This window comes from Giraffa tippelskirchi, chromosome 6 (genome assembly GCF_054371585.1).
Source record: "Giraffa tippelskirchi isolate mGirTip1 chromosome 6, T2T-mGirTip1v1.2.pri, whole genome shotgun sequence".
Taxonomy (NCBI): Eukaryota; Metazoa; Chordata; class Mammalia; order Artiodactyla; family Giraffidae; genus Giraffa; species Giraffa tippelskirchi.
This window is the reverse complement of record NC_137280.1, coordinates 83,684,951-83,711,256: the sequence shown is the minus strand read 5'-3', so window position 1 is coordinate 83,711,256 and position 26,306 is coordinate 83,684,951. Positions and strand designations below refer to the sequence as shown.

The following is a 26,306-nucleotide window of genomic DNA, read 5'->3' as shown; positions in this document are numbered from 1 at the left end:
CGGGGTAAGTAACCAATCAAAGATTGCCACCCCCTCCTCCTCTCCAATGGTGGTTTCCGGGCAGTTGAAGGGCCCAGAGGTTGAGGCCTCAACTGAGCCTGAGTCTTCTGGGGGCGTTCCCCTTCCCCGCCCCACGCACCCCTGGTCTTAGACTCAGGAGGTCCCCGTTCAGTACAAGGTGCTGTGACCGCTTATTAAACTCCCCCTATTCCCAACTTCAGAAAAGAGGAAGCGAGGTTCGAGTAAATGCTCCATATCTCCTATTTAGGGGGTTCAAAGTAAGTATAAAAGAATAGCGGAAATAGGCATCAAGATAGACCCCGTCTCATTTCTGATTTGTACCCTGGTGGCTCAGACGGTGAAGAATCTGACTGCAATGCGGGAGACCTGGGTTCGATCCCTGGGTTGGGAAGATCCTCTGGCGAAGAGAATGGCTACCTATTCCAGTATTCTTGCCTGGAGAATTCCATGGACAGAGGAGCCTAGTGGGCTATAGTCCATGGGGTCGCAAAGAACTGGACACGATTGAGCGACTAACACACTCAAGACCACTGAAGGGGGTCGGGCTAGTAGATGCTCCACCCTGTTTCTGAGATAAAGAAAGGAGAAATCAGGCTCAAAAGAGCCACCCTCCGCCACCAATTTCCGGAAAAGAGGGGACTGACGGACGCTCCGGGAACCCCTCTCCTTCCTGAGCCCCATTTTCCAGAGAAAAATTCAAAGAAAAATTCAAATGGCGGAAGTAGGGCAGGAAAACAGCCTGTCCCCTAATCTTGCTAAGTCTGCGGTTAAAAAAAAAAACAAAAAACAAAAACGTGGGCAACAGCGCGGTTCAAAGACCCTGAAATAAAGAAGTGGGGTGGGGTGGGAGATGCTGTACTCCTGCCGGACTCCTGAGCTAAAAGACGGGGATGGAGAGTCCTCCCTCCACCATCCTGGCAAAACGAGACTCAGAGATGGAGACTTTGGGGTCCAAGATGACCCGTCATCCCCCAACTATCTTGATGTGAAAAAGTCAGAATGGGGGGGGGGTGTGGCGCGGAAGAACGAGACCTCGGCCTCCATTCCAGGTCGCTACCCTCCGCCCCAACTCCGGTCTCCACACCCGGCAGGTGGCGCGTGGCCCCAGGAAAATTCTGATCTCCCTGATTCCTCCTCTGGAGACGAGGGGCGGGGCTGGTTCTGTTTATAAAAAGCTCACCAGCTGCAGAGGCGCCTAGAGACGAGAATAACTTAGCGCCTGGAGGCCGCCCCCCCGCCCCCAGCGCCCCGGAAGTGCGGAGAAGTCCCTCCTGCTCTCCCTGCAGTTGGGAAATCTATTTTTTCCAAAGGATAACATTTTTGTCCCTCCTCCTCACTCGGACTATAAAAGTATCACAAACCCACTGCGGCGAATTGGGAAAATTTTTTAAATATAGATATAAATCCACCTCCAACTCTCCCCACTGGAAGACCAGCAGTCGAGTTCCCTCTTTGGGGTGGGGAGTGGTGGGCTCCAGGCGTTGCCCTGGTGGAGGTGAGGGCATGAGAGTTTTCTAGGCTCCCTGGCCTCCCAGATGCATGTTCGGGCGGCAGTCGGCAATACCCACTTATTTTTTTTCCCCAAAGGGTAAAAGCTCACAACAATGTGTACCAGTTCTGCCCAAAGGTATTTGGTATTTCAAAGTAAAAATAATGGAAGGACTTTATTGTTAAGAAATCAGCAAAAGGATCGGAAATTAGGGATGGTTGAATTGGAGGTGGGAGCTACAGACTTCAGGGGAGGTGTCCTATGTGGCCAGGGAGACATAGCCCGGGGTGGGGGGTGGGGAGAAGGGCTCCAAACCCTCTCAGATCCCACCCCACTACCTTCCTACTAACTCATCTTTCTCCTCTGGTGAGTCACTCCATCTTTTAGGTTCCAGATGCAATCTTGCCTCAGGGCCTTTGCACCTGCTGTTTCCTCTGCCTGAGCTGTTTCCCTAGCTCTCCCTGTGCCTGGCTCTCTCATCATCTTCAGGTCTCCAATCAACACCCACCTCCTGCTGGAAGCTCTGATTTCACCCTGTCACTTCCTATCATGTTATGTATTTCTCCTTCCTGACACATCCCCATCAGAAATGTCATGCTAACTCATTTATTCAATAGCCAACTGTGAGCTCTGAGAGTCAGGGATTGGTGTCCTTAGCACCTACACCTGTAGAACACAGTAGGCGCCCTGTGATGTTATGATATGAATGAATCAATGAATGATTGAAGGGAGGGTGACCTTGGCCACTGAGGTTAGGGAAGGCCTCTCCGAGGAAGTGACATTTGAGCAGGAATCTGAAGGAGGAAAAGGAGCTGGCCACTGGGAAAAGAGGGGGGGACAGTGCTATGGACAGAGGGAACAGCAAGTGCAAAGGCCTTGAGGTTGGAACTCACTAAATAAGCTCAAGGGACAGCCCCTCTTCAGCTCTGTAAGGGGGGCCAGGTAATATTTTCTCCCTAAACAGAGGGCAAACAGGTCCTAGAAGCAAGGCCTGAAAGTTCCCAGGGGCCCTAAAGAACTTCTCCTTTCCCTTTGGGTCTAGGGTGGGCCACAAAGGCAAAGAGTGTGTCCCTCAGGAAAGACCCTAAACAGGAGAAAATGGGGGACCTGGAACATGCGAGTGACTTCCTCCCTCTTTCTGTAAGCTTCAGTTCCTACTTTTGTGAAACGGAAAGAAGACAGAGGACACTAATGGTAAAAAACCCTCCTGCCAATGCAGGAGACATAACAGAAGCGGTTCAATCCCTGGGTCGAGAAGATCCCCTGGAGAAGGGCATGGCAACCCTCTCCAGTATTCTTGCCTGGAAAATCCCATGGACAGAGGAGCCTGGCGGGCTAGTCCACAGGGTCACAAAGAGTCGGATACGACTGAAGCAACTTAGCACACACACATGCACAAAGCAAGCCCATTCTACCTGTGAAATGACAAGGGCTCAGGAAGGTTAAGAAATTTGTTGAAGTTGTCAAAGTCAGTCTCTGGGGGAGTCTGAAGATCTCAGTCTGGAGAGGGTGGTAGAAACAAAGCAAAGAATCCCAGAGAGCTTCTACTATTGCCAGCCTGGAGTGGGAGGGGGAGAGTCAGGAAGGACTTCCTGGAGGAGGGGATACTGAGCTGAGACCCAAAGGGTGAGGATGAGGCACAGAAGTATTCCAGGTGGTGGGCACAGCATGTGCAAAGGGCATGAGGTGGCATTGTGCTTGGGGTATGAAAAGCCAGCATGCATAGTGTTCACAGTAAGGAGGAGAGGGAGGAATAGCTGTGGCCCAAACTGAAGGAGAACATACGAATGTTTTTATGAATGAGGGGGAGAAAAAAACAGAAAGGTGAAATGCTGAAGGCAGATGATCTAAGGTGAGGTTACAGCAGAATTTTATTTTCATCCTTACATGTTTCCATTATTTGCAAATTCTCTACAGTGACCATGTATTACTTGCAAATAAAGGGGGAAGGATAAAAAAATTATAAATAAAAATCCCATAAATCTCTGCCTTTTAAAAGCCTGGAAGAAAATGTACCAAGTTCTTGATCCAGATGCCCTTTAATTCTCCCTCAGTGAAGTTAAATGATTAATTGTGATGACGATGAATTATCAATGAAATGGAATTATTAATGAAATTATTTAGGAATGAAGCCAGCTGTTCTTGAAGCCAGAGGCTGCTCTGTAATGACTTCTGACATGTATAAATCTTCAGACACGCAGGGAGGCAGGGTAGCGGGGTGGGGAAATGGGGGTTACTGAGGACTCCGGAAGTGAAAATTGAATCTGAGACTTGAGCACAGAGCCACCTCACCTGCTCTGCGCTAGCCGGGCACGGAGAGACTTCCCACAAGGCGAGGACCCCCGAATTCTCCCCGCCTCCCCTCTGCGCCTCCTGCCACCAGGGGGCGCCGCTGGCTAACGTCTGGAGTCCAGCAGCATGGCCTTGAGCCCTGAGACCACAGGACAGACTCTCCGCTCCTGTTTCCCCATTCACAGGCATGGTACTAATTCTGTGTGATAAAGTTTATTTTAATCCAAGCAAATGCCCCATACTCCTAAGATATTTCAGGGAGGTCACACACATCACCCTCCAACCAAAATTTACCCAAGTACCAGGATCAGGCCATAGAGGGGAAACTGAGGCCCAGAAGGGGTGATGACTCACAAGAAAGTGTCAGAGGCCTCCTTTTCCCCAGGGAGAGTCTAGACAGCCTCAGAATCAGAAGATGGAGAGGATCTTCCTTGAAGGAGAATTCTGTGCTTTTGTTACTGTTCTAGAAAAGGGAGAGAATATGAGGGAGCCAGCAGGAGGCCCTGGCGCCAGGGAGAACCAGGATCCTTAGACCTGAAGACAGAAACCACAGCAACTTAAAGCAACAGCCAGTGCACAAGCAGTGAAGGCTAAATCAATGTTCAGAGACAGTTCCTGACCACAGCCCTCTCTTTCTTGGCCCCTACCATCACCCCCCTATCACCACCAGAACTCCAGAGCCAGAATCGGGTCCAGATGAAGTTTGGTGCTGAGAACTCCCCCATTCAAATTTTTGTTCTCTTTCAGTGAGCTGCCTGGTAGACTTAGGGGAGGTGTCTAAGGGAGGGGTCATCTCCTCAAGACTGATTCCCCATCTCTTTGTGCAGAGGTACCCCAGAGGTACATAACAGGCACAGGCCTGGCACACAGTACATGCCCAGTAACTACCCGATAAAGCCTGAAAGAATAAAGTGATGGAGTGGCTCAAGAGTGACCACTGGGCAAGATGGACAAAGGTGCCTTGCAGACACTCCCTTTCTACACCAGGGGTGGAAGTCCAGGAGAGAGAACTCAAGGGCCCTGGAAGAGGCTGCCCCCTACCAGCCCAGCTCCTTGGAGAGCTCTCCCAGCCAATCTCAGGGTCAGAGTGGACCCCAGCCAGGTGCCTCTGATTCAACCCGGAGACCTGCCTATAGCAAAAAGCCCAGTTGTCTCCCTGGGGAGGCAAAGCAGGGGCCACCTGGGACCTCTTCCTGGAAAGTCCACCCACCCACCAGGGGCCATTAGGTGCCCAAAGGCTCAGCCATTACACTGCCCTCATGGTCCATGCAGGGCTTGCCACAGTCCTCTGGTAATCCAGGTGTGGCGCCCCAGGGTCTGGGCTGGCCCCAGGGTCTGGGCTGGCCTCAGAGGATAGGAGTTCAGTGTCAGGTGACTTTGAGGCCTCCCCATCCAATGTTTCCTCCTCTTCTTCTGCCTCCTCCAGAGTGAGTTGAAACTGAAATCTGTCAGGGCTACCCTGCTTGGGGCTGGTGGGGTCCTCAGGGCTGCGTGGGATCTTGCTCTGGTACCATTCGCGGTTGTCCTCCAGAGTGTCCAGCAGGTCCTGTGCATCTGGGTGTACCAGGTCAGCCCATGTCTCCCACAGTGGATGGACAATATAGTCAATGAAACCCACCTGTGGGTAATACAAAGTTGAGAGGGTAGAGGTTGCTGAATGGTGAGTCACTGTGGAACCTAAGCCCAGTCCAGGCAGGCCTTTGCCCAGGTTGTTCCCCTCTGCCTGGAATGCCATTTCCTAACTCCTATTCATCCTTCAAAAACCTCTTCAAAAATTCCTTCCTCTAGGGCGCCTCCCCTTCCCCTTCTAGGCTTCTCCAGCACCTTAGCCCTGACTCCTCAGGGCTGATGAATGTGCCCCCAGCCTGGGACCCCTTCTAAAATACTCCATGTCACCCAGAACAAGCATTTCCTAACTCCACGAGTAAGTGCAGATTTCTCTTAAAGCATCCCAGAGGGAATATATCCTGGGACACGTCAGACCCAGCCCAGTACAGACCCTTAGGCCATGTTGCCTCATTTGCCAGCCTGGGGTCAAGCCAGGAATCATAGGGTCAGTTCGGCCACTCCTTTCTCTCCCCTCTCCCCAGCGCCCACTAGCTCGAATCGGTCACTCTCAGACCTGGGACTTCTCCACTGAAGCTGTGTGCTTATCACACATGGGGCTGATGTCCAGGCCTGATTCCCGTTCAGAGTCGCCTTGCTGGAAGAACTCGGCCATGATACGGTCTGTCCACTGGCGGTAGAGTGGTAGCGGCTTGGTGGGGTTGCTGAGGTCCGCACAGTGCACCAGGCTTTGCAAGACCTAGTGAGATCGAGGCTCAGGAGGGTTCAGGCCAGGCCACCCCCAGGCCTGGTACCTGCCCTAAAGAGGCTGGTGCCATGGACACACCCATTTACAAGTGGGGAAGCTGAGGCCAGGGAGGGGAAGAGGTGGCTAGACAAAAGGCACATGACCATAGGTGCCGTTGTTTCTTCAAGTTGGGCATTCAGTTGGCACTTCATACATGGAGCTAAAGGAGAGCTGTGGAAATCAGCCCAGGGCTGCCCAGCCACACACCTGGATGCGGTCAGAGTAGTTGTCGAGCAGCAAGACTCCAAGACTTGTCACCTTTTTGGTCTCCACCATGGTCTTGAGGTCAGCCAGGAGGTTCATGTGTTTGGACATGTCCGTGGCCAGCACCTGGGGGCAGGCGAGGGAAGATGACAGGTATGAAGATAATTCCTGCCCCATTCCCATTCCCCACCTCGCAGATGCTGGATCCACTTGGTTCTTCAACCCTCTGAGCCTCAGTGTCCTCACCTGAGAAATGGGGGCATGTAACGAGATTCATTGCAAAACCAGTTCACAAAGAGGCTGAGTCAATAGTCCCTTCTCCAAGGTTGCTGGACTTGTGGGGTGCATCCCACACATGGGACAGGGCATGGAGGAAGGAGATTAAACCTGGGGGCTGAGATGAGTGTGCCTGAGGGCAGTAGAGACCCCACTGATGGCATGGCTAGTGCAAAGGCCCTGAGGCTACATAGAGGAGACAGTTGTGCCTGGAACAAATGAGTACAGGAGCAACAGAGGAGCAAGTGAGGGTGATAAGAGTGGGGAGGGCCTCAGGGGAGAGTGGGGGATTTATCCAGAGGGCTGTGGGAATCACAGGTGTACTTGGTGCTCCCCAAACTTCTCTGTGGCTGCTGCATGGCTGGGAGGGCTGTTTTCAGCCATTAGAAGGGAAGTTCAGCCTTGAACACGACTGTTTAAAAATTAGTTAGCTGTACCCCTACAGGGCCAGCCCAGGAATGACTCACAGGTTTCTCTGAGAATCAGACAGAAGTCTCCAATCTTCTCCCCAAACCTCCCAACTGGCCCAAATGATGCTTCTGCTGGGGGTGCCCACTGCCCAAAGCTCCCACTCTCCCTTACCAAACTTTTAGTTCTCCTTCACTTGGATCCTTGGTTTCCTCTGAGCCCTCCCCACATACTAGTTCCTCTGCTGGAAATACTCCTCCCCATTCCAGGATCCTCTGCACTCTGCAGGCCCTGGCTTCAGTGTTCCCTCCTGGGGAAGTCCTCCCACCCTTCAGCACCTCTCTATCACAGGGTCTGTCTACAGGCCCCCATCATGGCTCTGCCTATGGGTCCCCCATCGTGGCTCCCACCCATGTGTCCATCTCCCCCACAGAGTGTAAGTCTCATGAAGGTAAGAATTCTAATAGGCACTGGCAAAGGGCAAGCACACAGTAGATGCTCAATAAATGCTAGTTAAATAAATGACTTGAGACATAAGATCACAAAACATACTGGTGTCTCCCAATCAAATGCAGATAAAGTTGCACCTGAAATCTGGGAAAGAAAAGTTTCTGGGAAAGAAAGTTTCCCAGAAAGAAAGAGTTTCCACATAGTTTGCACATGAATTGCATCCAAGACTTGATTAGCCTAACCAAGGACAAGTCAGTCCCACCCAAGGCCTGGACAGTCATCGTCTCATTTTACAAAACCAGGAAGGCTCAGAATGGGGAGATGCCCTCATCCACCTGAACCCCCAGCCATGCCAAAATCACCCTCCCATCCATCTCACTATGTCAATGACCATCCTGCGCAGACTCAGCCGCTGCTTGGTGCTGAGGTTCTGAAAGATGTCACAGTTCTCTGCTTGCAGCAGCTTGAAGCCCACAGCCAGGTGGTGGTTCTCCAGCACGGAGGCATCATTGTACATAAGTGCAAGCTCTGAGTCTGTAGGGGAGGTGGAGAGTCTCAAGATCTGCACACCCAACCCACTTCACCCAAAGGCTGGTTTTGTAAAGTCTTGGTAAACTCCTGCTCATGCATTGAAGCCCCAACTTTAATTCCCCCTTCCTCTAGGAAGCCTTCTAGGACCCTGTCTCTCCCCATGGCCCTGACCTGGTTCTTCAGGGCTGGGGACATCTGTGTTCAGCTCTGCCTCCTTGAGACTGGTGATTCCTTGGGGACTTGGCATGGCAGGAGAGAGTGCTGAGTGCTGGTTGGATGAACTATTGAGTCAGGGCTCCACTTTTTATTTCTACCTCCCCAGAGATGTATCAATATATAAGAGGTACCTAACCATTGCTTACACCTCCTAAAGGATCCTAAACTTTAGAATCTCAGTGGGTTCACATCAGCTCTGCCACATTTATTATTCTCTCATTTATTGGGTATTAGCTGTATATCTAGGCCTGCTCTGGGCACCTAAGGGAGGGAAGACTGTGGCAGCTGTTTCACAAACAGGGAGACTCACAGCAGGGATGGGACCACCTAACATCACTTGATTGACAGGTGGTGGCAGGGCCCAGCTCCCTAACTCACTGGTGTTAATGAGAAACTGATTGGAGACCCCCGGATGGTCCACGTCATGGATGGCACTTGCAAAGATGGCAGCCAGGACTTCAAGGTCTGTGAACACGGCCTGAGTGGGCATGGAGCATAAGAGGTGAGGGACAGGGTCTCTGTGCCCTGCACCCCCCAGAGCCGCTTGCAGCCCCAGGGCCCTACCTCGAGCGCAGGTGTGGCCAGCAGCACGTGTGTGGACTGGGCCACGTCAGCAGCATGTAGGCTGTTGTGGTAGGCCACATCGTTGTGGTAGTGACCCTCCAGCATCAGTAGGTAGGTGGCAAGCGTGTCTGCTGGGATCTGAAATGTCTTGAGCAGGTCTCGTTCCTGGTCCATCACAGGCACCTAGTCAGGGCCTCGGCCTCTGGGTGGCAGCACACACTATTCCTATGCTTTCTCTCCTTCTGAATCTCTAGCCATCTCTCAAGTGCCCCCTCTTCCAGGATGCCTTCCCTGCTTTCCCTCTGAATTCCCTTGGTCTCTGTCCTTCCCCTCTTTCTCACCTATGACAGCACAGTTGTTCCCTCCAGACTGGGTCTCTTCAGGCCTGGCTCAAGTCTGAGTTTTGCTGATAGTCAGCAATGAACTGTTAAACCTAATGAACTCCTATCCATCCTTCAATGCCCCTACTCAAATGATCCCATTCAGATATGTTAGGAGGGATTTGAAGATTATGTGTCCCCTGAGGTCCTGAGGTAAGAAGAAGTGAAGGAGACACAGGGTATCAGAAGCTACGGGCAGGGGAGGTACCTGAAAGATGCTGAACATGATAGCTGTGAGAGGCCGGTTCCCACTTAGCTCTGCCACCTTGAACACATCAAGCCCCCACTTGTTGGTGTCTTCCAGTTCCTAAAATGTGAAGGACTGGAGCTTAAGTCCAACCCAACTTCCACAGACTCTGGAGCCTCGACCCCCATCCCAGGCCTCAGGTCCTACCATGAGCCGCCCCTGGTCAGTATACAGGTGGGCAAAATGAGGCCCAAAATAGGGTATCCACACAGAGCAAGCATCCAAACCTGGTTTTCAGCATTCCCACTGGAAACCCACCTTGGCCAGTTGCCCCTCCTGATCCGTCTGGACCCCAAAGCGTGGGACAGTGGCTGTGGAAAGACTGGAACTGTGGGGAAGTCCACGCAAGCTGCTGATCTGAGACATGGGCTTCTGGGGCTCCACAGGGGTCGCCCTGGGCAACTCCACCTCAGTCTGCTGCTCTGTAGGTGGGGCAGGGTAGGACTCAGAAAATTCAGTTCACCTGCTAGTATTAGTCTGCTTGGCCTCAGGTACTGGACTTGCCAAGACTTGAGATCAACTTTTTGCCTTTTTACCTGAATCAAAGTAATCTCAGAGTAAAGTTCTGTCTGGCCTGTAGCTACCCTTCTCCTCTGTTCAAGGTTGATCTCAGTAACCCCTTCTGCTGGACATGGCCTCTGCGCATCTGGAGCTTAGTATTTTTTCTGAAAAACTAAATGTCCTTTCCGTCTCCCAGACTGGAGACCCAGCTGTGTGGTTCCTGCTAGCTCTTCCTTGGCAAACTTCTACTCATGCTTCAAAACCCTAACTTTAATGTCCCCCTCCTCCTGGAAGATCCTCCTGTTCCTCCCTCTGGTCCAGCCTTACCCCATAGGGCTGGAGGTGTCCATGTCTATCTTCCTCAGTTCAGCTCTGTAGTAGAAGCCTTTCTTTCTCTTCCCCATTTCTATCTTTGCAATCTGGCCTAGGCAGTGACCCACCATAGCTCACCCAGGAAGGTTTGGGATATATACTCGGACACTTGGTTCCCTGAGCGGCTGGTTTCAGACAGGTGAGTCAGCTCCCGGTTCAGCATCCGCTTGAACTGCAGGGGAAGACGAGGACAGTGATGATGGGGCCCTGTGGACAGAGGCAAGGGGTCGCGGTTATCTGGCCTCCCTCACCTTGTTGGAGGCCATCTCCCCCACTGAGTGCCGCGTCTGCAATGTCTCCAGCTGATCCAGACACCAGTCCAGCTCATCCAGTGTCTCCAAAGCCAGCTTCTGCCCATTGTCTTCTGGGGGCCAAGTTGATCAGGGGTCTGCCCCACCTCCCACTCGGGAACACTGCGCCCCTCCTGCCCCCGTCTCTGCATCTGGACCCTGCAGCTCTTCCCAATGAGGCCACTCAGGACCCCCGGCTCTCTCCATCCCCAAGGGTGTTTGGGGGAAGAGGGCTTAGAATTAGCACAGTTTAAAGATTCATGGACTGGAGAGGTCACCATCGAGAGGAAGTTCACAGCTGTCCCACAGTGGAAGGAGGGGATAGGAGTAAGCACATTACCTGTTGGTGGAGGGGGCTGGCTGCCAGATGGGGTGTTACAGACGCACGCCTGCCTGCAGTACAGTAGGCTCAGGAGTGGCCTGCCCCAAGACCTCCAGGCCCCGCCCCCTCCTACGCTACTCCCCCTGCCCGCCCCGGCAAGTTGCCAGCTGCACGCCTTCCGCCCACGCCCAACTCTGCCTGGCCCACCTTGCCTTTTGAACCCGCCCCTCTTTGCCAGGCCCCGCCCCCTCCGTACTTGGCTGCCCCGCGATCTTGCAAATGGGCAAGGGCCGCAACGTTGCTCCGAACTGTCCGCAGACTGGCTAGGACCTGCCGGGAGAGGGGTGGTCAGCGTTGGAAAGGAGGGGTCGGCTCTGCCTGCTTGGCACACGACGGAAGGAAGAGGTGGGCATTCACCTGGGCAAAGGGCGTCACAATCAGGTCTTCTCCGTGTCTGCGGGGAGACGGGACATGAAAGGGCGGCCAGGAGGAGCCCTCCCAAACTTTCCCATCTTCCAGCTTTTATCCACACTGTGCCCTCGGCTGAGCGCGCCCTTGGAGTGTCTTCCTGGAAGTCCCTGGTCTCCCCTCACCTGACGCTTCTCTGAAGGCCACCATAGGCCCTCTGACCAATCACTCACTTTATCCCCATCTCACAAATGGAGAATCTGAGTCCCAGGGACAACAGGGGTCTTAGAAGCAGAAAATGGTGGCTACTAGGAAGCTCAAATCAAGGAATTTGTTGGGTTGCTGTTAACTGACTTTGATGTTTCTGGATTACCACCCAACCCCAACCTGGAGTCAAGCACAAAGGATCACGGGATAACATTGGCATCCTGCTCAAATGAGTAAGTGAGTTGTCTGGCAAGCTGCTATCTAAACTCCAAAGCCCAGCTCAAATGGTCACCTGAAGGAGGTGTGTGAAATGGAGGAATAAAGGAAAGAAGAAAGGAGGAGGAGGTGTTATCCCACCAGCCTCAAACTCACAGGTCACTGGCCACGGAGGAGTTCCGAGACATGGTTTTGGATGAGAGTTCATAGTCACTGTCTGAGCGGTACAGGAAGGACTCTCGCCTCTGACTGTGCTGGGCAGGTGCTTGGACGATCCGGCCAAAGCCAGATCCGGCCTGAGGGTCCAGGATGCTTCTCCCACACGAGAGCCCATTTTCCAGGTCCAAGCTGAAGGCAAAGGAGACATAGTTAGAGCCGAGGGTCCTGGCATATGAATGCCACATCATAGTCTAAATCCATTTTCTCATGTCCTCCCCAGGGCAGGGCAGGAGTAGCCTGCAGCTTGTCCATCTGTCCTACAGTCATACCCACACTAAGGGACACAGTGCCCCTCACGCCTGCATCTCTGCCTCTTAACCCCAGAGTCTTTTCCACTGGGACTAATCTGGACTCCAGCATGTGAGTTTTGGATTTGTCTCTAAGTGGCTGTGTTACCAGGGGTCACAGCTTTTCTGTGGACATCAACCACTCTGTTTCTAATATGGATATCACAGACTACATCCAGGCTTCCCAAGTGGCGCTCATGATAAAGAACCCACCTGCCAAGGCAGGAGACTTAATAGACATGGGTTTGGTCCCTGGGTTGGGAAGATCCCTTTGGGTAGGACACGGCAACCCACTGCAGTATGGAGAATCCCATGGACAGAGGACAGAGGAGCCTGGCAGGGTCGCAAAGAGTAGAACACAACTCAAGCAACTTAGCTCGCGTGCAGACTTCATCCCCAGGGCACTTGTAGGGAGTTACACCCAAACACCTGAGGAGGGCGACAGGGCACCCGTAACTTACCCAGATTACTAAGGGTAAATTCGTGGGGACTGGAAATGACTTCCTGGGCTTTCCTCTCAGGAGGGCACCTGGGTTTTGCCTAGACGGGGCACACTGGAAGGCCCCCCACAGCCAGGAGAGGCCCCATCCTCAGCTATCCTTGGCTATGCCCTGGACCACCTGTCCCTTACCCCAGCTGCAGGCCCTCACCCTAAACCATAATATAGCCCCGCTCCCATCTCATCAACCTCGCTTCCAGCTCACTCAGCCCTATCCTTAGCTCCCCAGTTCCTCAGCTTTATTTTTGGCCTGAATGCTTTGTCTCTTCTCCTCTTCCTCCAGGTCTTTGCACAGGCTGTGCCCTTTACCCAGGGTACGATCCTCCCCTGTTCAAGACAATCCCCAAACCCAACCCCCTATCTCTCAGCCCCATCTCTCCCTCCAGCCACACTCTGACGAAGTAAGGGGGATCTAGGCCTCTTCCCTTTGTAGTCAGAGAACGAATGGCACGGGGCGTGGGGCTAGAACAGAACTGTGAGACGAGGAGTTTGCAACCAGGGAGAGGGGTTGCAAGTGGGTCACAGAGAAGGGAGCAGGCAGGAAAGGCGGAGACAGAAGACCCAGGGGGATGCCCCTCGACAAAGGACTCCTAGCCAAGGGCCAGTGTCCATCTGGTCCCCTGCCAGGTCATCCCATCCAAGTCCGCGGGCTGGGATCGGCACCTGCCAGAAGGAAGACTCTGAGCAGGGAATTCGGTTCAGACCGAGTTGGGGGTCAGGAATTCGGCAGGATTCTGCCCGATTCAGTCATGCACGGCCGAGTTTGCCTAAGTTAGGTCTGGTCATACAGGATTGGGCCTCTTCCCTCTGAGTTCGGTCAGTGTGCTGTGCTGTGTTTAGTCGCTCAGTCGTGTCCGACTCTTTGCGACCCCATGGACTGTAGCCTGCCAGCCTCCTCTGCCCATGGGATTCTCCAGGCAAGAGTACTGGAATAGGTTGCCATGCCCTCCTCTAGCGGGTCTTCCCAACCCAGGGATCGAACCCAGGTCTCCCGCATTGAGGGCGGATTCTTTACCGTCTGAACCAGCCGGGAAGCCCAAGCATCTGGGCTCTCTGAGGGTCTGGTCTTACAGGATTGGGCCTCTTCCCGCTGAGTTCTGTCGGGTGAGTTCAGTCGGGTGAATCCGGTCGAATTTGGCTACCTCCGACTGCACTCGGGTATATTCGGACGCTTTCGGGCATGTTCGGCTGTGTGCGACCGCACGAGGTTTTCGAGCAAGTCGGGTTGGCGCTCAAGCCACGTCGGGCACATTCGGCTTAGTCCGGCCTCATTCGGGTGTTCGGCTGTGTCCGATCGCTCTCGGTCCGTTCGAGTTGGGCTCTCGCAGAAGTCCCTACTTCCAGAGCTTCTGATTCCCGCCTCGTGACGTCACCCGGAGGGCGGGGCTTCCTTGCGCTTCCCAGTCCTTGGAGTGGGCGGAGTGACTTGGGGGCGGGCTACTGGCGGTGGATACCCTAAACCTGCGATCCGAGGGGGAGGCTCGGGAATGGCTACCACCTACCCCTCCCTCTCTTCTCCCCAAAGATTCTGGAAAAAGCGCAACTGTGGATAAATAGGGAAACTGAGGCCAGGAGAGGTCACAGGGTGCTGGGTTCGAATCCAAAAGCGAGTACGGAGAGTTAGGGCTGAGCCGGGGTTTTCTCGCTGCGGACGACGCTGTTTTTCTTTTTGCTCTAAACTTAGCCAAGAGCGCCGGGGTCAAGCCGTGGTTCCATGACGCGGGCGGCGGGGAGAAAGTCGCACGGACTGTGGGAACGGCGCGTCCGTCCACCGGTTAGACAGGTAAACTGAGGCACAGGGGCCTCGGAGAGACCTGCCCTCCTGCAGCCTCACACCCTTGACGTCCTCGACGCCTTTGTGCTCACTCCCAAGCCCTCGGCTGGGACCCGTCTTTACAGGCGGCTGGTGCACTGGGGTGGTTCTCCTGAACCTGGAACCCCACTCTGGCCTGAAATGGTGCCATCAGGGACCACTGTCACGACTGCCCCCCACCCCCCCCACCAGCTGTCCCTGGCCTTGTGACCTTGGAGAAGGGACCTTTAGTCTCTGAGCCTCCAGGTGCCAAGTTACCAAGTTGAGTGCTAAAGCCGCGCGAACCAAGGGCAAGGTACCAGACCCAGTCGGCACCCACCAGCGCCACCTCCAACCCTAGCCTCTGCCCCGCAACCCACGATGTTACAGTGGCTCCCTGAAGGGCCGGAATTTAAACCCGAAGCGGTGGGACGAGTCTTTGAAGGAGGCAACCAAGTGGGGCTGCGCAGAAGTGGCGCTCCGCGCCTGTCAGCTCTCAGCCTGGGACATGCAACAAGCCCTCTTACATCGCGAACACCCTGCCTCAAAGGCCTCCATCAAATCACGTCTTCCTCCGAGGACACCGAGGGCTTAGTGTGAGGCCACCAGGCCACCCCGTTGTTGGCACCGGGGCGGATGGCCGGGGCAGACCAAGGCGGGGAGTGACCCTCATCCCTTCATTGCCTGAACGTTCAGCCCGCCCGTCCCGGATTGGCAAGGGTCAGAAGGAGACGTGAGCCTCGGCCCGTCCTGCTCCAGGCCACGCAGCTGGAAAGGGACAGACGGCTGGTCCCCTGGGCATGTATCCAGGCGGTGGGTGGAGGGAAACAGATGGAGAGAGAGAGGCAGTCATCAACTAAAAGAGACAGAGATAGAGCAGGGGCAGAGAGATAACCCCGAAAAAAGGGCAAAGGAGCAGAGCTTTTATGCCCTGACCCTCCAACCTGGCTCCCACTGTCCTTGACTCTGCCCTTCCCACCTCCAGCCCGGCGGTTCCGATGACCCCTGCGAGGCCCTGTCTCGCCTCACCACAGCGGATGGGCCACGGTGAAGCGCCGCTGCAGACGGATGCTCTGGTTCACCAGGAGCTTCCTGAAGAGCCCGGGGGAGCCACGCGGGGAGCCCCGAGGGGAGCTGGGCCCAGGGGCCAGGGCGGGAGCAGGGGGACCCTGCATCGCCAAGACCGCGTGGAGGCTGGACGCAGCACTGGCTGCGCCGGACCTTTTCTGGACAGCCATGGGGGCGGGGCCCGGCGGGGAGCGAACCCAAGGCGCACCCGCCCCGCCTTCGCGGCGGGACCCGCTCAGGGACGCCCCCACGGGGACACATGGGGAAACTGAGGCACTGAGCTAGACAGGGCTCTCTGCTTCCCTTCTTTGGGGGAGCCCAGAAACCGCATCTTACACCACTTCCCTCTGTCAGCGTATCCCCCAGAGGTGCAGCTTGCTGGGCTGAAAAGAGAGATACGGAAGTCAGAAAAGGAAGGTCCCTCCATTATCAGGGAGTCTCCGAGTATGCCGAGGGGCTGCCCAGATCCCACACAGTACTTTCAGTCCCCCTCTGCCCATTTTCCAGATGGATAAACTGAGGCCAGAGCCACCAAGAGCCTGCTCAGAAACTGCAATCCTTGAACCTTTTGTTGGGTGGGGAAACTGAGGCTTGGAGAAAGGTAGAAACAGACTCAAGTCTTCACTGCAAGTCTCCTCCCCCTCTTTCTGTCCACCTCCACAAGCCCCCACGTGACCTCCACCTGCTCTGACATTCTCCAGTCCCTGTCTCTGGATCCTTTCCCCTCTCCTGCTGTCTCCGCTGGACAAACATCCGCACTCTCCTCCTGCCAGGCCTTCCGCCCTGTGAAGCTTCAGCTGCCACAGCCCACCCCAGGAAGGACCCCCGAAAAGGGAAGCTTTGCCCCTAGTGTCAGGGATGGGGAGGCATTCAAGAGTCTGTACCAACTGGCCTACCCTCGGATTGGTGGGATCAGGTGGTCCTGCCTCATTCTTCAGAAAATGAAACCAAGTCTCAGAGAGTGTCATGCTTGGAGGTGAGACCCAGAACACCCACCTGTTGGTGACAGAAGTCACCAAGGTGCAAGGAGGCTGGGCCTCCCAGCTGAGGCCCCACAGGAGCTCTGGGCTTGACTGTGTCCTGCTGTGTGATAACAACCCCCTGCCTGAGCCTTGCTCCAGGGGACTTCACCAGTTTGGGAGTCCCCAGACAAATGCCACCCAGGTTTCTGGCAGTCCTGGGGGGATGTGAGATATTATTTCAGGAGATTGGGCTTCAGTGGGGAGACCCTGACCCTCCCCTGACATCTAGATCATACTGTTGTCCCTGTTGTTTAGATGAGAAACTGGAGACTCACAGAGGAGCCATGCTGGGGCCCAGGAGGACAGAGAGTCTCAAGGGTCTGGCCAGGAACCCCCTTCTGTCCCCAGGGCCCTGCAACCGGACACCTGGTGGGAATCAGACTCTCTGTCCCCAAGACAAAAATACCATCTGTAGCGGCTGTGACTGGACCTAATTATAGCTGGTCCCCAGGGGATAAAGGCCGCCAGGCTCAGCCTAGTGGAGAGACTGGGGTTGGGGCCAAGGAGGCTTGACACCACCCCCAGCCCTGTGGGAGAGGCTCAGGATGCTCTCGTGGCCCCAAGGAGACACTGAGGCACAGAGAGATTCAGTCCCTTTCCTGAGCTCACAGACACAAAATAGAAGGTTAAGACTAAACACATGGGTACAAACTGAGCATTTCTTGCTCTTCTGGTGCTGAGCCAAGGGCTGTGCATGTAAAAGTCATTTGATTTTCAGAGCAGCTCTATAAAGTGGGGACTAGTATTCTCATTTTGTGGATGGGGAAATTGAGGCACGGAGAAGGGTGCTCATTGCCTGAAGTCACTCAAGCCTGGGTTGGCAGGCTCCCCAGCCTCTCCCAACTTAATGCTTAACTAGCTCCATCCCCTGAGTTTGAGTAAGCTCCAGGAGTTGACGATGGACAGGGAACCCTCATGTGCTGCAGTCCATGGGGTCACAAAGAATTGGACATGACTGAACAACGGAACTGAACTGAGCTCCATCCCCTGTGTAGTCCCAGATGCTACGCTGACATTAAATGCTTTATCGAAAGTTTTAATGTTAATGTTTCATTAATAGATTCAACTTTAAATATTTTATGACCAGTTTTAACAGTAATGCTTTTACTGTTATCAATTGCTCTTTGGATGGAGAAACAGCTGCAGAGCCAAGACTCAGCATTCAAAGCCTGGCCTGCCTGACCTTGGGAGACTCCAAGCTTCACCCAGGAGGGCAGAGGCCAAAGGAGCTGCTGACATGACTTTGTCTCACCCTAACATTTTCTCTGCATGCTATGTGACCTGGGGAGGTGACCAGCAGTCTCTAGCGCCCTTAACACAGCAATGTTTCCATTTCCCCTATTTGAGTGAGCCTCTTCCTTGGGCAAGCACTTATCTCCTCTGCCACTAGGTGGCCCTAGTGAGACAGGAGGTGGGTGCTGTTACCCCGTTTTCCGAACAAATACACCTGGGTCTGGAGAGGAGGGATGACTTGCCCAAGTCTCCCTGAAGAATCTAGAGAGAGAGGAGAGTGGAGGCTGAGTCCCACGTGCAGGTGCTCATAGGGGTAAGATCTCACTCTCCTCTGCTCCAGATCCTCCCTTGGCTTCCCATTGTCCTCACCTCCCTGGAGGCCTTGTGTAGCCTAACCCCTGCCTGTCTCCCCAGCCTCCTCCTCTTGGCTCACTCTGCTCCAGGCTCATCATCTCCCACTCCTTGCTGTTTTTGTGGAAGCATCCAGGCTCATTCCTATCCCATGCCCTCGCCGGAAGCCTCTTCCCCTGCTAACTTTTTTGGTTTTTAGGTAACAGTTGAAGCATTGTCCTCTGCAAGAAGCCCTCCCTGACCAGCTAGATAAATGAATATCCTCAGAGCACCCTCCTCTTATTGGTACAAATTTCCTATGTAATGTCCTGATTATTTGATCTGTGTCTGCCTCACCCACCAAAGCTTCCCAGGTAGCTCAGCTGGTAAAGAATCCACCTGCAATGAGGGAGACCCAGGTTCATTCCCTGGGTTGGGAAGATCCCCTGGGGAAGGGAACGGCTACCCACTCCAGTATTCTTGTCTGGAGAATCCATGGACAGAGGAGCCTGGCAGGCTACAGTCCATGGGGTTGCAAAGAGTCAGATATGACTGAGCAACTTTCACTTTCACCCACCAGCCCCTTGAGGGAAGGACCAGGTCTGCCTTGTTCCCAGTTGTGCCCTCCATGGCCAGCACTTAGTAGGTACTCAGTAAATGCTTGAGAAATGATTAGAGAACCTCCCCTCCCACCCTCCAGCCACACTGATCTGTGTTCAGCTCCTCATGCATCTGATCTTCTTGAGTCTGAGGCTTTGCACTTTCTGTTCCTTCTCCTTGGCATACCCTTCCCTACACTCCTCAGCAGACTTCACTTTATCCTTCAGGCTAAGCTTAGACGTCACTTCTTCCAAGCAGTCCTTCCTCACCTCCTGGCCCCAGCTGCTGGGTCAGAAGCCTCCTCTGGGCCCTACAGCACCCTGATCTCATTCCACCACAGTATAGATCACTCTGTATGGTCTTCAGCTGGTATCTCTGTCTCTACTATTAGCCTATGAGCACCTGTTTGCCCTTGGGCTGTGTCCCCAGTCCAGGGTGTGGCACACAATAGCTGCTAAATAAATGTTTGCTGAACAAGATACTCAGACCCTCCCAGACTTACGTGATCCGCCTGGGGTGGTAGGGAGGCAAGCCACAGCTGAGGACTATGCTCTGGCATAGAATGTTCTTGACAAAATTCCAAACCTATGAGTTTTTGTGTTTGCATTGCACTGATGACACTGAGACTCAGGGAAGCACCACCACTTGCTTGGAAGTGCGCAGAACATCAGCCTTGAACCTAGCTTCACCGAGGGCTGAGCCTCTGCCACCATATGTGCACATATGCGCACAGGCAGGACACACACACACACACACACTCACAGGAACACAACCCACCACTCCTGCCTTCCAGAGCCATGTGGTTCTCCCCCCAGATGGGCCCAAACCTAGTTTCTGTTTGTTCTTTCTGGAAGATGGAAAATCATGAGTCACCAAGAGTGGGGGGGAGGAGGAGCCGAGTTGGAGGGTGGGGGCAAGGGGCCTGCTGGGTCACCTGGGAAAGCTCCAGCACTACAGGTGGTGGGGCCTAGCTGCCCCAAACACCAATCAAAGGGGGCCAGCCTGGGGTGTTAGGCCAGGCTTGTTGACCAAGAAGTCAGTAGCCCTGGGAGGTCTGTGGACCAAAGTATTAATAGGAGACAAGCCCAGAGAGGAAGGGATTCCCCAATAGCTCAGCAGGTAAGGAATCTGCCTGCAGTGCAGGAGACACAGGAGACATGGGTTTGATCACTGGTTTGGGAAGATCCCCTGGAGGAGGAAATGGTAACCCACTCCAGTACTCTTGCCTGAAAAATCCCATGGACAGAGGAGCCTGGCAGGCTACAGTCCACAGGGACACAAAGAGTCAGACATGACTGAACGACTAAGCACGCATGCTAGAGAAGAAGATGATTCATTCAAGGTCACCCAGCCTGGCCTCAAACCCAGAGCTCTAGGTCTGGCCTGATTTAGCTCCCCCTCCCATCCAAGGGCTTCCCAAGTGGCACAGTGGTAAAGAATCAGCCTGCCAATGCAGGAGATACAGAAGACGCAGGCTCAATCCCTGGGTCGGAAAGATCCCCTGGAGGAGGAAATGGCAACTTGCTCCCGTATTCTTGCCTGTGAAATCCCCTGGACAGAGGAGCCTGGTGGCTACATGTAGTCCAGGTGGTTGCAAAGAGTCTAACAGGAGTGAGCACACACTCACACACACACACACCCATTCAAGGAGGGTCTGGGACTCCTGGACCCTGCTCCTTGGTGGTGCTGAGGCCTCTCTGGCCCCCCCAAGGCCCCTGTTTCTTTGTGTTTCTCTTCTGTCTTTGTCTTATTCTGCCCCCCTCTCTCAGTTTATATGAATCAGGAGCAGTCCCCTACACACCTCTACTCCTCTCTTCTCCACCTCATTCTCACATTGGAAGAAACATCCTGTGCTCAGGCTCCCCAAGAGGCTTCCCTCTGATAGCAGGGGACATGTGTGTTTGTGTGTGTGTGTGTGTGTGTGGCAGGATATGCAACAGAGGAGGATCCTCCCCCCAGCACAGCAGACAGCTGACCCTGTCCCTCTAGTATATCCAGCCCAAGCTCCCCTCAAATGTTTTCTGTGACCACAAACACCCGAGGACAATCCAGGGTCTGGAGGACCCTTGGACACCCAACTAGATGACAGCGAGGACACACCCGGCCACAAACACACACGGACACCACAAGGGGAAACACTCAAGTAGGCACATAACGGGTATACACACACCCGAACACATCCCATCACCCACAGAGACACAGCCAGCTGTGGACAACAGATCGGCGCACACTCGGAATCGTAACTGCTCAGACCCACACATGCTCGGATGCAGCAGCACGGTGTCACACAGACTAGAAGCAATCATGACACCACAGCCCCCCAGCTCCACCCCCGCGTAAAACAGCTTTTTCCTTTAAAGCGCCGGCCGCAGCCCCGAGGCAGAGACCCCCCGCCCCTGGAAAAGCAGAGACCCTCCCTTACTCCCGCCGGGCCCTGCGCGTCCCTCCCCCGCTCCGCGGGAGGGCCCTGCCCCCGCCCACCTACCGCCTGTGGAAGGAGGTGGGCCAGGAGCGCCGCGACTTCTCGAGCGCCGGCCGCAGGCTCAAGTCCCGCTCCCTGCGGCCCACAGACTTGTCCGGGTCTGAGTGGAAACGCTGCTGGATGCGGATGGGGCGCCGGGGCTGCCGCCACAGGTGCTTCGGGGCCCTGGCTATGCCTTGGCGGCTGCGAGCGCGGTTCAACTCGTGGGATGCCTCTAGCCCTTCTTGGACCCCCGGGGTCTCCATGCGCCAGAACTGGGGACCAAGCGGAGAGCAGGGCGCGAGAGCCGTTCCCGGGAGGGAAGAGCGTCTGAGCCGAAGTCCGGCCAGAGTCGGGAGTGGAGACGACAGCGAGGAGCTGTCCACGCTGAAGGTGCTGAGGCAGGAAAAGGTAGCAACAGGGCCTCAAGGTGGGGCTGATCCCGAGGAGCTGTCCTCACTGAGGTGGTGCTCAAGGATAGATAGCAGAGCAAAAAGAACTTGAGGGTGGGGGTTGGAGAAAGGGGCTGGGGAGGACCCCTGCGCCAAGAATGGTCTGCCGTCCCCTCTAGAGCTGAACGAAAGAGGTTCAAGACATGGACTTGGGGTGAAGACAGAAATTGTCCTCCCGTTTTCTGCCAGAGAGCAGGGAAACAGGGTCTCTGGAAACCTCCAGCACCGAAGCACTGATCCTACTCCTGATGCTGAAAGTGTAGTAGATTCAGGAGCTCCCAGTGGCAGAGACAGAGAGGAGCTGTCCGCGACCTGTCGGTTCTGAAAGCAGGGCAGGAAGACAGACAGGGGTTCAGGAAGACCTCCAGATCGGGGCGTCGATGGCCCAGGAAATGCTGAAAGCAGTAGTGGGTCTTCAGCCTTCCCCTGTGACTGTAGCAAAGAGGTGTCTGGAAGCAGAATCAAGGGCTCTATTCTTCAGAGGTAGGCACAGATGGCGGTCTCTCTACTCAGGAAGGTAGGCTTAGCAGTTCAGCCCCAGATCAGGTCTCTTTGGGATCTTAGAAGCCTCATACATGCTGGGCAGGAATCGGGGAAGTAAAGAGAAATGGGGAAGGGCTATGGAAGGGTGCTCCAATGCCTGAGGTGCGCACACAAGAAGCTGCCTCTGGTTGGGGTGGGTAGAGAGGGGCACTCTTTTATAACCACACTGACGCCCAGACCCTTAGCGGAAATGGCAGGATCTCATTTGCCCCTTGACGCCCTGGGCCCCTCCTCACAGCCACAATTCCTGTTCTCAAATCTCAGGCCTGCCCCTCCCTTCCCTAGTTCTAGAAACTCGAGGTCCTGCCCACCAGGGCATTCTAATCTCAGGGGTAATTTTCTGGGAAGTGGCAAAGGGAAGGCGACCATATTTTCTATCATGGTTAACAGAAGTAGACATGGACAAGAGCATGTCTAAGAGGGTGGGTGTGGGCTGAGGCAGGGAGGTATTTGGGACCATTTGGTGCAACAGATTTGGAGGTAGGAAGAGCTCTGATCTTTTCAAAGAGCTCACAAGGTCATCTCAAGATATTTCCCATGAAGACTGTCTATCCTCTACCCTAGTTGTGTCCCCGAGTGGGAAGAATGGAAAATGCTTGTACCAGGGAATCAGACAGACTGAGCCCCAGCTACAATACTATCATGTCTTGCTGGGTGGTGCCAAACAAATTGCTCCTCTCTGTCCATTACATCTGGCTCAGTCCCCTGCCCTCCAAAGCTGATAGTGGGAGACAACTTGGTCCGGTGGTGGGGGATGTGGGTTCTGCCGCTGGCTGACTCTTATTTTCCCTCCCCAAACCTGTTTCTGTTCCAGAAAATGGGGATAATGATAGTGTTCTCTTGGCTTTGTTACAAGGATGAAAAGGAATGTCACATGTGAAGTGTCAAAGACCAGGAGCTGTCCACACCAGATCCCCTCTCTCTTACCCACTGCTGGTGCCCACCAAAGCTTGGTGTGTCTATTTTATAAATAACTTTGGAATCTGCCTATTTCTCTCCAGCCAATGGCTCCCACCCTGGTCCAGGCACCACTATCTACTGCCTAGAACTTCCAAGATGTCTTAATTGGACTCCTGTTATTTTCACGTCTGCTCTTGACAGTGCTCCCTACAGTAGCCACAGGGAATTTTTTAAAATGCCAATCTGATCAACTCACTCCCTTGAAAACCCACCCATGGCTCCCCCTTATACCCCATGAGATCCTGTGTGATCAAGCCCCTGCCCACCTCTCCAGGCTCCCCTCCCATCTTCCAGCCACATTGGTCTATGTTCAACTCATGCAGCTGATCCCCTTGACTCCAAGACTTTGCACATTCTGTTTCTTCCAGAAAACATTCTTCCAGGAACTGACATTCTGTCAGTCCAGATTCCTGGACTGATGCAGAGAATTGTATCTCAGTCCTTCTTTTCCCCTCAGTGAATTTCCTTCTCTCAGCCTCAGTTACCCTACCAATGAAATGGGGATGTGGATCTCAAACTTTGCAGGATATGAATAGTGCCTGGCCCACAGTAGGCACTGAAAAAATATTTTTTACCAATCAACTCATATACAGTATATTTATTGTTTATAACATTACATATATATATCACTATTTATTATAATAATATGCACTGTAATGGTATTCTAGCATGTCTTATTATTATTAAAATGTAAAGATAAGACATGCAGTAAATAAACAAGTGAATAATGACAGTACCAATAGCTACTCTTTCTTACACACTCATTCCACATAGGTAGTGTTCTAAGGATCCCTCATGGATCAGCTCACAAGAACACAATGAGATCATTTTGTACAATTATCCCCATTGTACAAACAAGAAAACTGAGGCTCAGAGGTTAAGTAACTTGCCCAAGGTTGCAGGTGGAAAGGAAATGGTGGAGATGAGATTCTGGATTCTGAGGTTTCTTGTTGGAAGGACTGAACAAGAAAAATTAAATGAGATAGTGTTTGCAAACGTGCTCTGCGTAAACACTTGAGACATTTAAAAATCAAACAGGGAACTTCCCTGGTGGTCCAGTGGCTAAGACACCAAGCTTCCAATGCAAGGGTGATGGGTTTGATCCTTGGTCAGGGAACTAAGATCCCACTTTGTGCATAGCCAGAATATATGTATATATAAATCAAACAGAATCGGGATGAACTGATGCACTCTCCAGCCCAGCAGATCTGAGTTCAATCCATGTGATATGGTCTAGGCCAAGCATGCTTCAGTTTCCTCATCTGTCAACCAGTAATGAAATCCACACAGATTCCTTGAAGTTGCTAATAACAGAATCGTCCAGCAGGCGTATGCCAGCCATAGGCTGGGAACTGTCCTCAGTGCTGACCCCAGGAAGTAGCGTCAAAACTGGAACCCACGGCCATGGGGATGGGGGTAGGAGCCAAAGGCACAAATGAGGACTTGGGAGAGGCAGAACTCAGAACCAGCCTTCTGCTGCTCTGTCCCTGCACCACGCAAGTGAGTGTGTCCCCACCATCAGACTCAATATTCAGATGGGGAAACTGAGATCCAAGTGTGCGTGCATACTAAGTCACTTGAGTCTTGTGTCCAACTCTTTGCAACCCTATGGACTGTATCCCACCAGGCTCCTCTGTCCATGGGATTCTCCAGGCAAGAATACTGGAATGGGTTGTCATTTCCTTCTCCAGGGGATCTTCCCAACACAGGGATCGAACCAGCATCTCCTGTGGCTCATGCTTTGCAAAAAGATTCTTTACTTACCACTGAGCCACCGGGGAAGTCCTGAAGGCCAAGACCAGAAGGCTAATCTGGGCCAGAGTCAGGGCAAGGGGGGATGGGGAAGAAGGTAGGAGAAGGGGATATCAGTTGAACCTCTTCTAGGTTCACTTCCTTCCTTGTGAGGTGGTCCCTCTTATTCCCATGCCCCAGAGGAGGATGTTAAAGCTCAGAGAGGAAATGAGCTGCTAAGGGTCATGCAGCTGGGGGCAGCTCAACTCCCCACTCTCCCTTCAGCTCTTTGCATGAATTTGATCTTCCTAGGATGCAGGACACCTGACTGTTCCCCCCCACACACGTCATCCCTCTCTCCCAGGGGCATCTGAATTCTAATGCAGAAATCGAAGTGTTCCATCCTAGGTTCCCCAGGGAGGATCCCTGGCAGCTGGAGGATGTGCAGGGAAAGCTGACGGTGGGGAGCGTGGAAACAGTGGGCTCCTCCCAGAATGAGAGGCCCATGGAGACGTCAGCTGCCTCTTCTTCAGGAAACTGATTTCCAAATGGGAAAATCATTTGCCCACATTTATGTTCATTCATTTATTCATTGAATACAAGAAGATAGTTCGTATGGTGCTAGGAAGAAAAGGAAACCACGTCAGGGACTAGGAGTGTGATTGGAGGAGGGGCCATTAATGTTGCTCAGATGTAATTGAGGGTCTTTTGAGGAGAGGACTTTGAGCTGAGACTGGAAAGAGGGAAAGGAGCTAGCCAGGAGAGAGCTAGGGAAGTAGTGTACCAGGCAGAGGGAACAGAACATGCAAAGGCCCTGAGGTGGGATCAAGCTGGCAGATTAGATGAACAGTGAGGGAAGGAGGGAATGGAGAGTGAGGAGGTGAGTTGCTGGGAAACTGATGTGGGGCCTCAGGGGTGGGGTGATGAGTTGGGTGTTGCTTCTGGGTGTGGATTGAGAGCTCTCAAGATACACCACTTGCTTTATGACTTTTTAAAATGTATATATTTTATTTGTTTATTTAGGCTGAGCCAGGTCTCAGTTGTGACATTTGGGATCTAGTTCCCTGACCATGGATCAAACCTGGGCCCCCTGAATTAAGAACTCAGAGTCTTATCCACTGAACTACCAGGGAAGTCCTTCCCTTTATGATTTTAAGAAGCCTCCTGTGCCTGCCAGGGAGCAGGGACCTCTGGGGGAGAATAGAGGCTGGGGCAGCATCTGGGGGGGGGACATGGGCCAGCCTGGGGCCCATGAGTGGATTTGGGACATGTTTTGGTGGTTGAGAGACAGGCCATAGCTATAGGATGTTCAAGGGCATTCAAAGGTAACTCATGATTTCGATGGGTGACTAGTCACACGGT

General features: G+C 53.5%; 1 protein-coding gene and 1 long non-coding RNA gene across 19 annotated transcripts; one reads left to right on the top strand and one right to left on the bottom strand.

Annotated features, from left to right (window-relative positions):
* Window positions 1-3,363: 3,363 nt before the first annotated feature.
* Window positions 3,364-21,524, bottom strand: PDE4C (phosphodiesterase 4C). 18 transcript variants are annotated; one of them, XM_081496399.1, is made up of 16 exons: window positions 15,524-15,698; window positions 13,768-15,400; window positions 11,904-12,095; window positions 11,334-11,370; window positions 11,173-11,246; window positions 10,935-10,987; window positions 10,556-10,668; window positions 10,383-10,476; window positions 9,690-9,853; window positions 9,393-9,491; window positions 8,805-8,969; window positions 8,619-8,718; window positions 7,873-8,027; window positions 6,363-6,485; window positions 5,925-6,107; window positions 3,364-5,420 (listed from the first exon to the last, which is right to left on the bottom strand). In XM_081496399.1, exons 2-16 carry the CDS (start codon window positions 13,794-13,796, stop codon window positions 5,049-5,051), a joined length of 1,953 nt encoding a protein of 650 aa, XP_081352525.1. In that variant the 5' UTR covers window positions 13,797-15,400; window positions 15,524-15,698; the 3' UTR covers window positions 3,364-5,048. The 18 variants fall into 18 exon arrangements, with proteins under 18 accessions (XP_081352525.1, XP_081352527.1, XP_081352531.1 ...); XM_081496401.1 differs by having other exon boundaries at window positions 10,556-10,665; XM_081496405.1 differs by having other exon boundaries at window positions 13,824-15,400.
* LOC145508838 (uncharacterized) lies at window positions 11,103-17,667 on the top strand. Its single transcript, XR_014055620.1, has 3 exons — window positions 11,103-11,764; window positions 14,437-14,535; window positions 15,530-17,667. It is a non-coding gene; the product is annotated as an uncharacterized LOC145508838 (long non-coding RNA).
* Window positions 21,525-26,306: the final 4,782 nt, after the last annotated feature.